The sequence below is a fragment of the Cucumis sativus genome, chromosome 1 (genome assembly GCF_000004075.3).
Source record: "Cucumis sativus cultivar 9930 chromosome 1, Cucumber_9930_V3, whole genome shotgun sequence".
In the NCBI taxonomy this organism is placed as follows: Eukaryota; Viridiplantae; Streptophyta; class Magnoliopsida; order Cucurbitales; family Cucurbitaceae; genus Cucumis; species Cucumis sativus.
The window spans coordinates 26938349-26950404 of NC_026655.2; the positions used below are offsets into that span (position 1 = coordinate 26938349).

General features: G+C 31.2%; 1 protein-coding gene across 2 annotated transcripts; it reads right to left on the minus strand.

Annotated features, from left to right (window-relative positions):
* Positions 1-3083: 3083 nt before the first annotated feature.
* LOC101206055 (protein ETHYLENE INSENSITIVE 3) lies at positions 3084-6693 on the minus strand. Of its 2 annotated transcripts, XM_004144061.3 has the most exons (2): positions 6339-6693; positions 3084-5581 (listed from the first exon to the last, which is right to left on the minus strand). In XM_004144061.3, the coding sequence occupies exon 2, from the start codon at positions 5415-5417 to the stop codon at positions 3525-3527; it is 1893 nt and encodes a 630-aa protein (XP_004144109.2). In that variant the 5' UTR covers positions 5418-5581; positions 6339-6693; the 3' UTR covers positions 3084-3524.
* Positions 6694-12056: the final 5363 nt, after the last annotated feature.

The window sequence follows — 12056 nt, forward strand, 5'->3', positions numbered from 1 at the left end:
TGTTAATGACTAAATGTGTACCTTTGCATATTTATTTTTAGAAAAATACATTGACAACCATTTTAATCCACGTTGAAAAAAAAAGGAGTAAGAGTGAGTATTTCTTAAAATGAGAGGCAGAAAAATTAAATAGGTGTGGTAGAAACGAGACACAAACACGGAAATCGAAAAAGTATAATATTAAAATAAATAAATCAATATAATATATAAATAATAAAGAAAGAAATTAAAGAAATTGGAACTTTCGTGAAATTCTTCACTCTCTCCCGTTATCTTCGAGTTTCAACCAATATGTGTGACTTATAAAATACACCAACGACACTATCTATAGGCAACTTGGCAAGCATAGAGTGAATTATACGGTCACTATAGGTTGTCATCTTCAAGACACACCACATAGAAGTTGGATGATGAGAAAGAGCAACACATGGCTATATGGACATACACTAAACAAGATGAATAATGAATATAATGGACATCTATTGTAATCATATTTATAATACACTTCCTCTCACACGAAACATCGGTGATGTCATGAAGATTACATCCGTCAAAGTTGTAAAGCGTAGCTCAACTGTGGATCGAATGATCACATGTGCCTCCTAATTCCCTTAGGGTTGGACTTGCGGATGAGCTTTGGATTTTGGTTTAGAAAATGCAAAAACAATAAAAGGGAGTAATGAAGATGAGATGATGTAGAAGGGTGGGAGCCACTAGGAAATGTGTATAGTTTTTGTTTTTGGGAGAGAGTGAGTAATCCATTGATTATAATTATTGTAAGAAAGGCCTTTGAAATTGCTGTCTCCAACTTCCAATGCCATTTCATCACCCCATCACACATTTCTATCAAACAAACACACGACAAACTAATTTTGTTTTCTAATCCAACCTTATTACTTTCTATCCATATCAATACTATATCCATAAAAGTTTATATCTCAACACAGTGAGTTGTGCTTATGCTTAGGTTAACGTATAAATTAGTGATCTTAATCTTCATTGTGTGTGTAATATATATATATATATATATAGGACAAAATCATAATAAAGGAGATAAATACACTTCTAAATTGTGAAAAGTTAATTGGTTTAGACCATTTATTTTTTTAAATCGTCTAATCATCAATTGGTATACATAAGTTTTAGACATCTTTGAATGACGAATAAAAAAATGGACAAATAAAATGCACGATTTAAAAAAAAAAAGAAAAAAAAACCCCTACCTAGAAGTGAACTTATTAATCTCACGTAACATTGATCTAAATCAAACGAGATGAATGATATAAGTTGAAATATTATAGAAAGGTTGAAAGTTTAAACTAATGTAATTATTAACTTGTAATTTTAATCGAAACAACCCGAAATTGATACTTTCACCCCTAAAACTACTATTTTTAGTCAATAAAAACCTTCAAGTATTTTGAGTTTTGAACCTAAGAATTATGAATAAATAACACAACATATAGATTTTCTTTTTCATTTTTCAAGATATATATGATTAAGAATGGGGTCTCCAAAAGATATATCAATTTAGGAAGTAAACTTTATCGAAGTAAACAAATACACAAACAAAAAAGGAAATCAATAGTTTGAGTTACAATTTTAGGCATGAGTTTTTAACCTCTCTCTCAATTTCAAAGTCTTTACTTTCAAAAAGTCTCATCATTATCTCCATTATTGGAACTTAGTTCACTTCATATATCTCCATGGATGAATATTACATAGAAACTTAATGCAATAACAATGGCAAAGTCCTGAATGATTTAACACGACATCTTGTTTAAACTTACGTGTAGCTTATGTATATTATCACTTCCAAAATACAAATTCCATGCGTGAACCTAAATGTATTTCAATAGTCAAACATAATATTTAAATGTAGTGTAGGTTTGATATTCGAATTTTTACCTTAAAAGAATCGAGTTTAAAATCTTATGTTTGGTTGCCGAAGATACAAGTACATAAACAATAACAATTATTTTTAAATATATATGAATCGTACTAAAAGTAATATAAACCATGTGGACCAAATTTGAAATTTGACTAAAAAACAGAAACTAACGATGAAACTTTAAAATATAAGGACCGAACGAGAATTAGTCTGAACTATAGATACTTCATTTGAAATTTTGACTAAGAAACATAAACGACGAAAAAAATATAGAAACATGACTAAATGTAGACAATAGATAATGGAGTTGAAATTTGACCAAAAGACGAAAAATAAGATGAAATTTTAGAAATACAAGGACCAAACTGAAAATAACATAAAGTATAGGGACTAAATTGCAATTTGAGAAGAAAGGAAGGAGTGGAGAGAAATTATTTGAAACATTGACCGCGGACATGAAAGGATGGAAGAGGATGAGGGTTTGTTTGAAGTTGTAGGAGTCCCCACTAGCCACCACCACCACCACCACCACCATGTCCATCACCACCAAACAAAACAATAACAACAGTAACAAACAACAACAAAAGTAAGCCCTACATCTCACCATTATTACTCTCTCTCTAATGTTTTCTCCAACTTGTCTTGTCTCTTTCCCAACCCCTAACAAAAGATAAGCTTCAAAACCAGCTATCATTACTCCACCCCACATTAACATCCAACTGCCCTAACCCGGTTCGTTCATCTTGATTGGTAACGTTTTTGTTTAATTCAATCCTATCATCTTTGTTTACTACGATCGTAGGTTCGTCTTTCCATATGAGCTATATTGGTGTTAGATATAACATTTTCTTTTAATTCTATCATATTGTGTTTGTTGACCACGGCATAACTTTGTCTTAAGACATGATCTATGAGCTATGTTGGTGTTAGATGTAATGTTTATCATGTGGTTTCAACCTGTTTGTAGGTATATTGAAAACGCGTGTTAATAGCAAACAATGAGTAAACAAAGTCTAATTTCTCAAACAGAACAAGACAAAAAAAACTAGAAATCTTTATACCCAACGCTCGCTTAGCTGTCGGGGTATGAAATTCCAACGAAAGCCAACACAGATTGAACCCTCCAACAACTTTAAGTTCTATTAACTTTCACTCTGCAACCACTAAAATGAAGAGGATGACAGAAAGGAAATGAAAGATTGTTGAAATAGTTATTTCATATAGACAATCATTTGGATATATAATCAACAACAGGGCAGAGTAAGTAGAGTACTAAAAGGATTCTCTCCACTTATTTATCAGTCTATTGGAGAAACTTAAAGACTTACATTACATGATGACCTTAAAGATATATTCTACAAGCTAAATGACATTATCCATCCATTTGTTTGAATGACCAAGTAGGATGTAACACCAAACATTTCTTTTCAGATAACATAGCACCAAGTTAGGCAAACCCCAAAAGGTAACTTTGACTGGTTCCTAGTAAAAGCAAAAGGCAAACCCCATAAGAGAGAGAGAGATACTCAAACTGTAAAAAGAACTGCTATGAATTTCACTGCTGCAGCTGATGTTGCTGCTGCTGCTTTTGACGGAAAGAATACGTCGATAAAGCATTGGAGTGAGAACAGACTTAATGATACCATAATGGAATATCCTGCTGTTTCGACAGCGTGTCGATGGCTGCTACGCCAGATACTTCTTCTTTGTAGTCGAAGGTCGACAAATCAAACGGAGAGCTAAACATCAAGTGGAAGTTGTTGTTGTTGTTGTTGTTATTGTTGTTGTGGTGATGGTGGTTGTTTTCAAAAGGCGTATTCATTGGCTTAAATCGGTCGAATTGACCTTCATCTCTTGTGAACATTTGATGGCTGCTCGAAACATTCGAGCCATCAAAGAAGTTCCCCTCGATCATTAGACCTTGATTGCGGAAGTAATCGTCTTGTTGAGGTTGAATCTTTAATTGAGGGAGATTTTGGTTCTCCGTGGTGGCACTGTTACCAGTGTTTAAGTTGTTCTTGTTTCCTTGGATGTTGGTGTCGTAGATCGACATGAGCTCACTGATCAGCTTTTGGCCATCTTCTGGAACGCCTAAAGTCGACAGGTCGAAAGATGACGGAACTGAGCTGACCGGAGGTGGATTTGACTTGGGCGGGGCAAACGACTGAGGGAAGATAACTGGTTTGACCTCATTGACATGAAAACTTGAGCCACTGAATTCTGAAGAAGTTCTATATGGGCAGGTCAACTGATGATTGTCTCTGGATGTCCTGTCATTAAACCCAAGACGAAGTTCGCTGTAAGGACATTGGAGGAACTCACATGTATAGATCTTCTGATCCATCATCATGTTCAAATCACTGGTTGGTTTCCTCTTTCGCATAAAATCCAAGTTTGTAGTAACCTCTCCTTTCATTGCATAAGGTGGTTGTCGAAGGGACACCCGATCTCTCATTCTGTCAATCCCTAAGTTGAATGAGCTGTGATTATCAGGTTTACGATCTTGCACATCAAAGCTCGGTTCCTCCTCAGCACCTTCTACATCATATTCACTACAATCGTTAATGACCAACAATCCATTGCCCCCAGCGGAAGACAAAGGCGGGCAAGAATCAGGATAAAGCTCTCGGGCCAAGATCTCCTCTTGGTTGATAATAGCAAGCCATGTAGCACTCTCCTTGGCAGTCATCTTGTCCTGCAAACACTTGGATTGTCTAACAAGCTTGCGGATCTTGGCAATATCAGGGGACATATGCTTGATGACTGCAGTCAAAACACCTACTTTCCAAGCTTTCTTCAAGTCATGAGGCTTCTTGTAGGGCAGAAGACCTTGGTCCTTCGGCAATCCAAGCTGAGGCCACCATTCCTCGACTCCAGTAGGCCACCATGGCGGAGGAACTCCTTTCTCCAATGGAAATCTTCTTTGAGGAGGGTCACAGTGCTGCATCAGAGCTGATAAAAGAGAACCTAAGGTGGTATCCTGAAGTTCCTGCAAGGTGTGAGGGGTTGGACCGATTGAATTACAGCCATCATTTCGTCCAGGAATTGCATTGTCTGCCTGGTACTTGGCTATGGCAGCTGGTCCGTTTCTATCAAATCTGACTTTGTCTTTCCACCACTCTCGCAGATTATCCGATGCCCCGGTTACTGGTTTTCCCTTCTCAGGAATTATTCCGTATACAAAACCTTGAGCATTACAGACTTCCATAATCTTCAACATATATTTCAAGATCCCATCATGTGCCCTCGACATCTTCTTCCTCCTAGCCTGGTCTTGAGATTGTCGTTGCTTCACAATATCGATCCCTTCCTTAACCTTGCTTTGCTCTTTAAGACGTTTGAGACGCATCTTGTCCCTCCACATCCTCCTCTCAAGCTCATCCATGTCGATCTCTTCATCAGAATAATCGTCTTCCACCACGACTTCAGGATCAGTTGGTGGAGCTACAGCATCTCCTTCCGTAATTGAAGCAGAAAGGAAATCCATATCATCACAAAATCCCATCTCGTTGAACATCATCATCATTTCCCCCAAAAATGAATCAGCAGATATTTGCTAAACTCAGATGACGAAACTCGGGTGAGATCCAACAACCAGATTTACACCAAAAACAAATCCTAATCAGCTACTGCCTTCACCTGGTATCAGATATGATATGGAAGCTACTAAAATTCTCTATACTTCCTCACCTGTAAACATAAATTTCATAGCAAAAACCCAGTCAGTCTCAGAATCAATTACTAGAAAAACAAAAGAGATGTTTGATTCATCCCAAATCGAGTCACTACCGAAACCACAAATCGATACATGTAACAAAGAACACCAAGAGATTTATTCCTTCTAATCAGAAAGCAAAAGCCAAACCATCTCTTCACACCAATCACCATGAGAATTCCTCTTCCTTTCTAAAATAATCTTATTACATGCAAAAGTTCAATCAAACAAAGTAGATCAAACAGGGGAAAACGACAATTTCTTCAAACACTTCTTAATCTGTTTTACACAGATCAAGTTCAACAACAAGACTAAGTAATAAAATTAAATTCAGAATCAAAACACAAACGAAACAGAGCATTAAACATCACATCTAAATCAAACACTTCCAAACAAATCTATCACAAAACCAACAATCAGATCTCATCTCCAACCTGAAGAAATCCTCTCCAAAAAAAGGAAAACAGAACATCAGAATCCATCACAGTCGATCATCCTCAAAAAACCCCAGAATCAAAATTCAATACAAAAATGAAACAAATTCAGATCTACAAACAAAACCCACCTCACAAAACCAACTCATAAGAAGAATAAACCATCACAAAGCATCAAAATCATTAAAAAAAAAAAAAAAAAAACCCAAACCCCACTTAAAATAAATCAAAGAAAAGAAAAGGGGAGGAAAAGGAACAATCAATCAAGGAGATAAATACTAAAAAGAAAGAAGGCAACCTGAAGAACAAGAGAGATAGAGATAAGAATTGGGTATTGAAGCTAGAAACTGGAAGTCAATCCAGAGGGGAAGAAACCCAGAAAGCAAATTTGTTGAGAGAGAAGAAAAAAAGGGGGGGAAAGAGAAGGGGGGAGGAGAGTGTAATCCAATAAGAAAAAGTTGGGGGGTGGGAAGTGGGATAGGTTTCAACTTTCATGTGAGATAAAAAAGAGGAGTCGGTCCCTTGGTGACTGTGAAAGGAGAGAGAGCAATGGTGAAAAATGGCGATGGTGGGGACTGAACTTTGAAGGGGTAAAAGAAGAAGAAACCCCCAAATTCCACAGAGAGAGAGAGAGAGAGAGAGAGAGAGAGCGTTTCATAATTTCATTTCCATTTATAACTCAAAAAGCTCCGAGACAGAGTCCTTTTGAGAGTTGCACATGGAAGTGCTAAGGAAGATTCACTCATTTTCTATTTATTGTTCTTTTAAATGTTTTGTTAATCCTTTTTAGTCTTTCAATTTTCAACCATTTTTCTCTAATTTTACTTTTAGTTAGCTTCTTTTTTTCATAGGAAAATAAAAATGCTTTTTCACTTATAAAACACAATAATCCTTAAATTTAGTCATTCAAAAAAACTATTGAATAATTTACATAATAACAACAAATTTACATTCTATGTTTTATCTTTGCATGTAGTTTGATTCTACGTGTTTTTTAAATAATATAATCATAATAAATTCAAATATAAAGACTAAAATGAAATTTTATATCAAAATTATTATTTTTAAGTATGTTGTAAGATTATTAGCATTGCTTACAATAGAATTGGGAATTTGTATATGAAATTATAAAATAAAAATTCAAATCTATTTTGGTCAAAGTTATAATGTGATAATCAAAGCATTTAAGCTATTCTCCAATTAAAAAATTGGATTTTCATAAAATAAAAAAAAATGACGAATGTAAGTGGTGTCAAATCTTCTAGTTTTACGAAAGAAATAATTATTTGGTTCATTTAATTGTTTAATAATAATAATAATAATAATATTTATAATTTTGATTATATTAAAGTAAGATATATTTAGGAGTTAAGGTTAAGATTAAATTAGAAGTTAAAAAAAGTAATAAATATAAAAAAGAAAGAGAGGGTGTGGTGTGGTGTGGGGGCCGCGTCTCCTCGTCGGCTTGTAAAGACAGAGTGTCCCCACCATTTTAGGTCGCATTTATTATTTCTGATGGAATTATCCTTAATGCATATCTTTTATATACATAATTACATTTCCTTCATTTTTATTTTCATTATTATTATTCTTTGATTGGAATATTCCCTTTCCTCCAATTATATTTAATTTTAATTAATTATATGGTATGTTTCTTTTCTATAACCAATTATATACATCCATCTTACCATCTACCATTATAATATTAACTTTCCCATTTACTTTTATTCATTTCTTTATTTTTCTAAAAATTAATTCATTCATTAAACATAAACGCTTGATTTAAATTTTATTAAACTTGGTTAAATAATAATAACAATGATTTTTTAATGTATAACTGAAATTATATTGTATAATGTTACGTATATCTTGTTGCCTTTATCTATTTAATTTAGTTTTCATGGAAAAATATAAAAAAAAACTCATCCAAAGGTGTTTTTGATGTAGTAGGCCAAATGCATTCAAGAGAAGCTGATCCGTCTAAGTCAAGGTAGAGTTCTTCAAGATCAGTGGATATAGTGAATATATAGTATTACATAAACAGATGTCAAAAGTTTTATTTATTTATTTTGTTTTAACTCTAAAGTTGTTTATGAAATTTTAAAAGTAAAACGAAGTATTAAGGATTGGAAATATTGAAACTACTTATAAAATATAGTAAAATTTTTAAATAAATTTGATAAAATTTAGTTTGATTTTGTTATACTCGTAAATAGTTTTAATACTTTGCTACTTTTAAAAATATTTCTTTAATAAATAATTAATAAAACATCTAAATCAATAATTAAACAAAATATTACCTCAAATATATTATTTATATAATAATTCTCCTCGTGGTTTTCTTCACAATTTTTAAATTTTTAGAAATGAAAAAAGAAAATTAAAATTTGTAAACATAATCAAAACCTAACAACCTTAAACTTTAAAGAATATTATATTAAAACATTTTAAAAAATAACACGATATTGAAACTATTTATAAAATATAGCCAAATTTATTCAACTTGCTACCGTCATTGTAAACTTTTAGCGGTATTTTGTAAAGGGAAATAGGTTTTTTTTTTTTCTATCACTAACAATTCTCCTATTAATATTATTTTATATAAGTTAGAATATATTTTTTATCCTTAAAGTCTTTATAATGTCAATAAAGCGTAAACATTTTTTTATACAAATGGAGTCGGAGATTTGAACCACATACATTTTGGTCATCAATATACTTTTGTGTTAGTTGAACTAAACTCTTGTTTGCAAAAATATGTATATCTTAAACTTAATCCTTTAGAGTTAAGCTTTTCCAAAATCAATTAAATAATAATGATAATTTGCAATAATATATAAATATGCTTTCAAATGTTAGAGTGAAAATGTTAATAAATAACAAATAAATAATTTTAAAAACCAAACGAAAAACCACTAGGGACTTAGTTTAGGATTTCTCGAGAATGTATAAACATTAAAAAAATACTATATAAGTAAATAAACTTCAAAGTATGTATTTACAAGATATAGCAAAATATCATATCAATCACAGATAGACAATGATAGATACAAATAGAATCTAAAAGTTGATTATATTTTGAAAATATTTTTAACATTTTTATGATTGAATGTGTAATTTAAGTTGAAAATGTATATTAAGATATGAATGGTAAATATTATATCCTTTTACAAAAACATGCGTGTAAATCTTACCAATTGATAAGAAGGAAAAGTAAAGTAAATGGAAATTAAATGTGTGGATATATATGCCAAAATTATAAAGAGTATTATGCTACAAAAAGATTGTCCCATATTAGATATTCATTCTAGAAACTTTGAATATTATCCTTATCTTTTGACTATAATGCCCATGCTAATTTAGCAAATAGTTACATCTTTTAATGTGGCAAATATATATCCTTACTTTTAAAAAGTTTATTTGCTTATTTATTTATTTATTTAAGAAAAAAGGTTCAATATATCTTATTATATCTTTTTGACCTTTTAGCAACAAATTAAAATAAATGTCCTTGAGGAGTCCTAAGAACCCTATTAAATTATGTTGTTTGAATTAGATAAAATAATATAGCTATTTGATATAGGATAGGTTTATTTACATACATGTAGATAGATAGATTAGGTTTTTGAAATAGAGCTATTTTGTATATATATATATATATATTTGAATTAAGATTTGGGATTTGGTAGATTAATATTTTATTTAGTATAAGTAGATATTTTGTTTTGTATTTCAATTGAATTGGAACTCTAACTCGCTTTTTTGCATCTCAACTTACGATAGATTTTGTCGAAACAAGCATAGCTCAAGTGACATAAAGCTTGTATTATCATTCTCGAAGTGAAGAGATATTTAGTTCTTCCATCCATATATTGTAAAAATGGTCGAGAAACTTTCTTAGAAAAATGTCAAACTTGATAAGTAGTAAGTAGTTATATATTGTCTCTCTCTCGCATATATATTCACCTTGATAAACACAAAAGATGATAACATTTTTACTAAAACTAATTACGTATTACTACATCAAAGTATATGACCTATCTATCACGTTTAAAGGTTTAGAATTAAAAAGTTTAATTAGAATAAATTCGAAAATAAGATCTTACAGATGTTAAAAGTATAAGCACCTGTATCAATAGAACGTGTAAATAACAAATAATATTGTTGTTCAAGGTATAATTAATCGAAAGAATTTTTTTAAAAAAACACGTTAAGAAAGTTATTGATTAGACATATTCCATGGATGAAGAGATTGGGAATTTTTACCACATAAAAAATGACAAAGGCAGAGTAAAAGAAAAGTAGGGGAATTAAAGGGAGATGGATGGAATAATTTGAGTTTACTATAAGGTGAAGAAAAATGAGAGAATAATAATTAGGTCAACCAAGGTGAATGTGAAGTGTGAATTATGAAAAGATGTATATTTCAAATTGAGAGCATAATGAGAATAAATATAATGTGTTTATTCATAGGATCATTAGATGTATGAGTCTTTGAAACAAAGCATCTCATATATCTATAAAAAATTCACGTCATATATTTATTTTGGCTTCTACAATAGTTACTTCGTACTCTTTTATTTTCAACGTAAAAAGAGTCTTTTATTTTACGGATATCTAAAATCTTGAATTAGTTTTACAACATTGTATGATGTTCGGTTATTTTAAAAAAAAATTGGACATGTTATTACCATACCATTATGAACGACATTACTAAATTTATGTCTTTGAGATTTCCATGATTTACTCTTTTTTTTATACCATTAATTATTATATAAGTTTAAATAATATTACATTAATTGTAAATTAATAAATAGTCGTAAGGGGTTTCTTGAAACATATTTAAATTCAAGATATTTATGGGTAGAAATGTACCAAACAAACATAATTATCACAATATTTCCAAATATATAGAAAAATATTCCCGTAAAACAAATATTAATATTTGGTTTATTAATATTCATGTTTCCCTCGATTTATTCTTTTTAGGTTTCGTGTAGCTCCTGTTCATACACAAAATTATTTAGCAGAATCATTTATAATGTTTGCAATTAATTGTTAGACCCTTGCTTATGAGAGCTAAACTCCCTTACATTTGTATGGGGACATGTTATTTTGCATGCTACGTCACTTGTGCGTATTAGGCCAATAACTTATATAAGTACATCACCGTTACAATTAGCATATGGCCATGAGCCAAATATTTCTCATTTGAGAATTTTTGGATGTGCAGTATGTGTTCCAATTGCTCCACCACAACATAGTAAGATGAGTCCACAAAAAAAGCTAGGAATATATGTTGGTTTTCTAATCAACATCAATTATTGAATATCTTGAACCCTTGATGGGCAATGTATTTACTAAACGATTTGCTAATTGTCATTTTAATGAGACAAAAATTTCAACATTAGAGGGAAGAATTAAGAAATTACATGAAATTTATCATTATTGTCTCATTTAGATCTTCATACAGATCAATGTGAACTTGAAGTTTATAAAATAATTCATTTGCAAAATATAGCAAATTAGTTACTAGATGCATTTGTAGATACAAAGAAAGTAACTAACTCACATATATTAGCTGCAAATGTCCTATCAAAGATTGATATCCATACACATCATGTTGTCATTAATGAATCTGGACACGTTAGAAGCGTGGTAGACTAGTTGGTTCCAAAGATAAAAATCTTTGGAAAAGAAATCAAGTCAATAAGTGGATTAAAGATGTGGATGTTCTAGAAGAAATCCAAAAACTAACTTTTGACAAAAATGTTGAAGAAGATTAAACAATTGAGGATAATAATGAGATCTCAACAAACTATGTCATGATAGGAAAAAGATGGAATCAAACTAATATAGTTGTTGACAACATTTTTGCATATAATGTTGTTCTTCATATTATATCCGAAAACAAGGACTATGAACCAAAATCTATTGAAGAATGTCGAAAGAGAAAAGATTGGTTATTGTGGAAAGAAGCAATTGAGGTAAATTTAAATTCACTTTCCAAATGTCA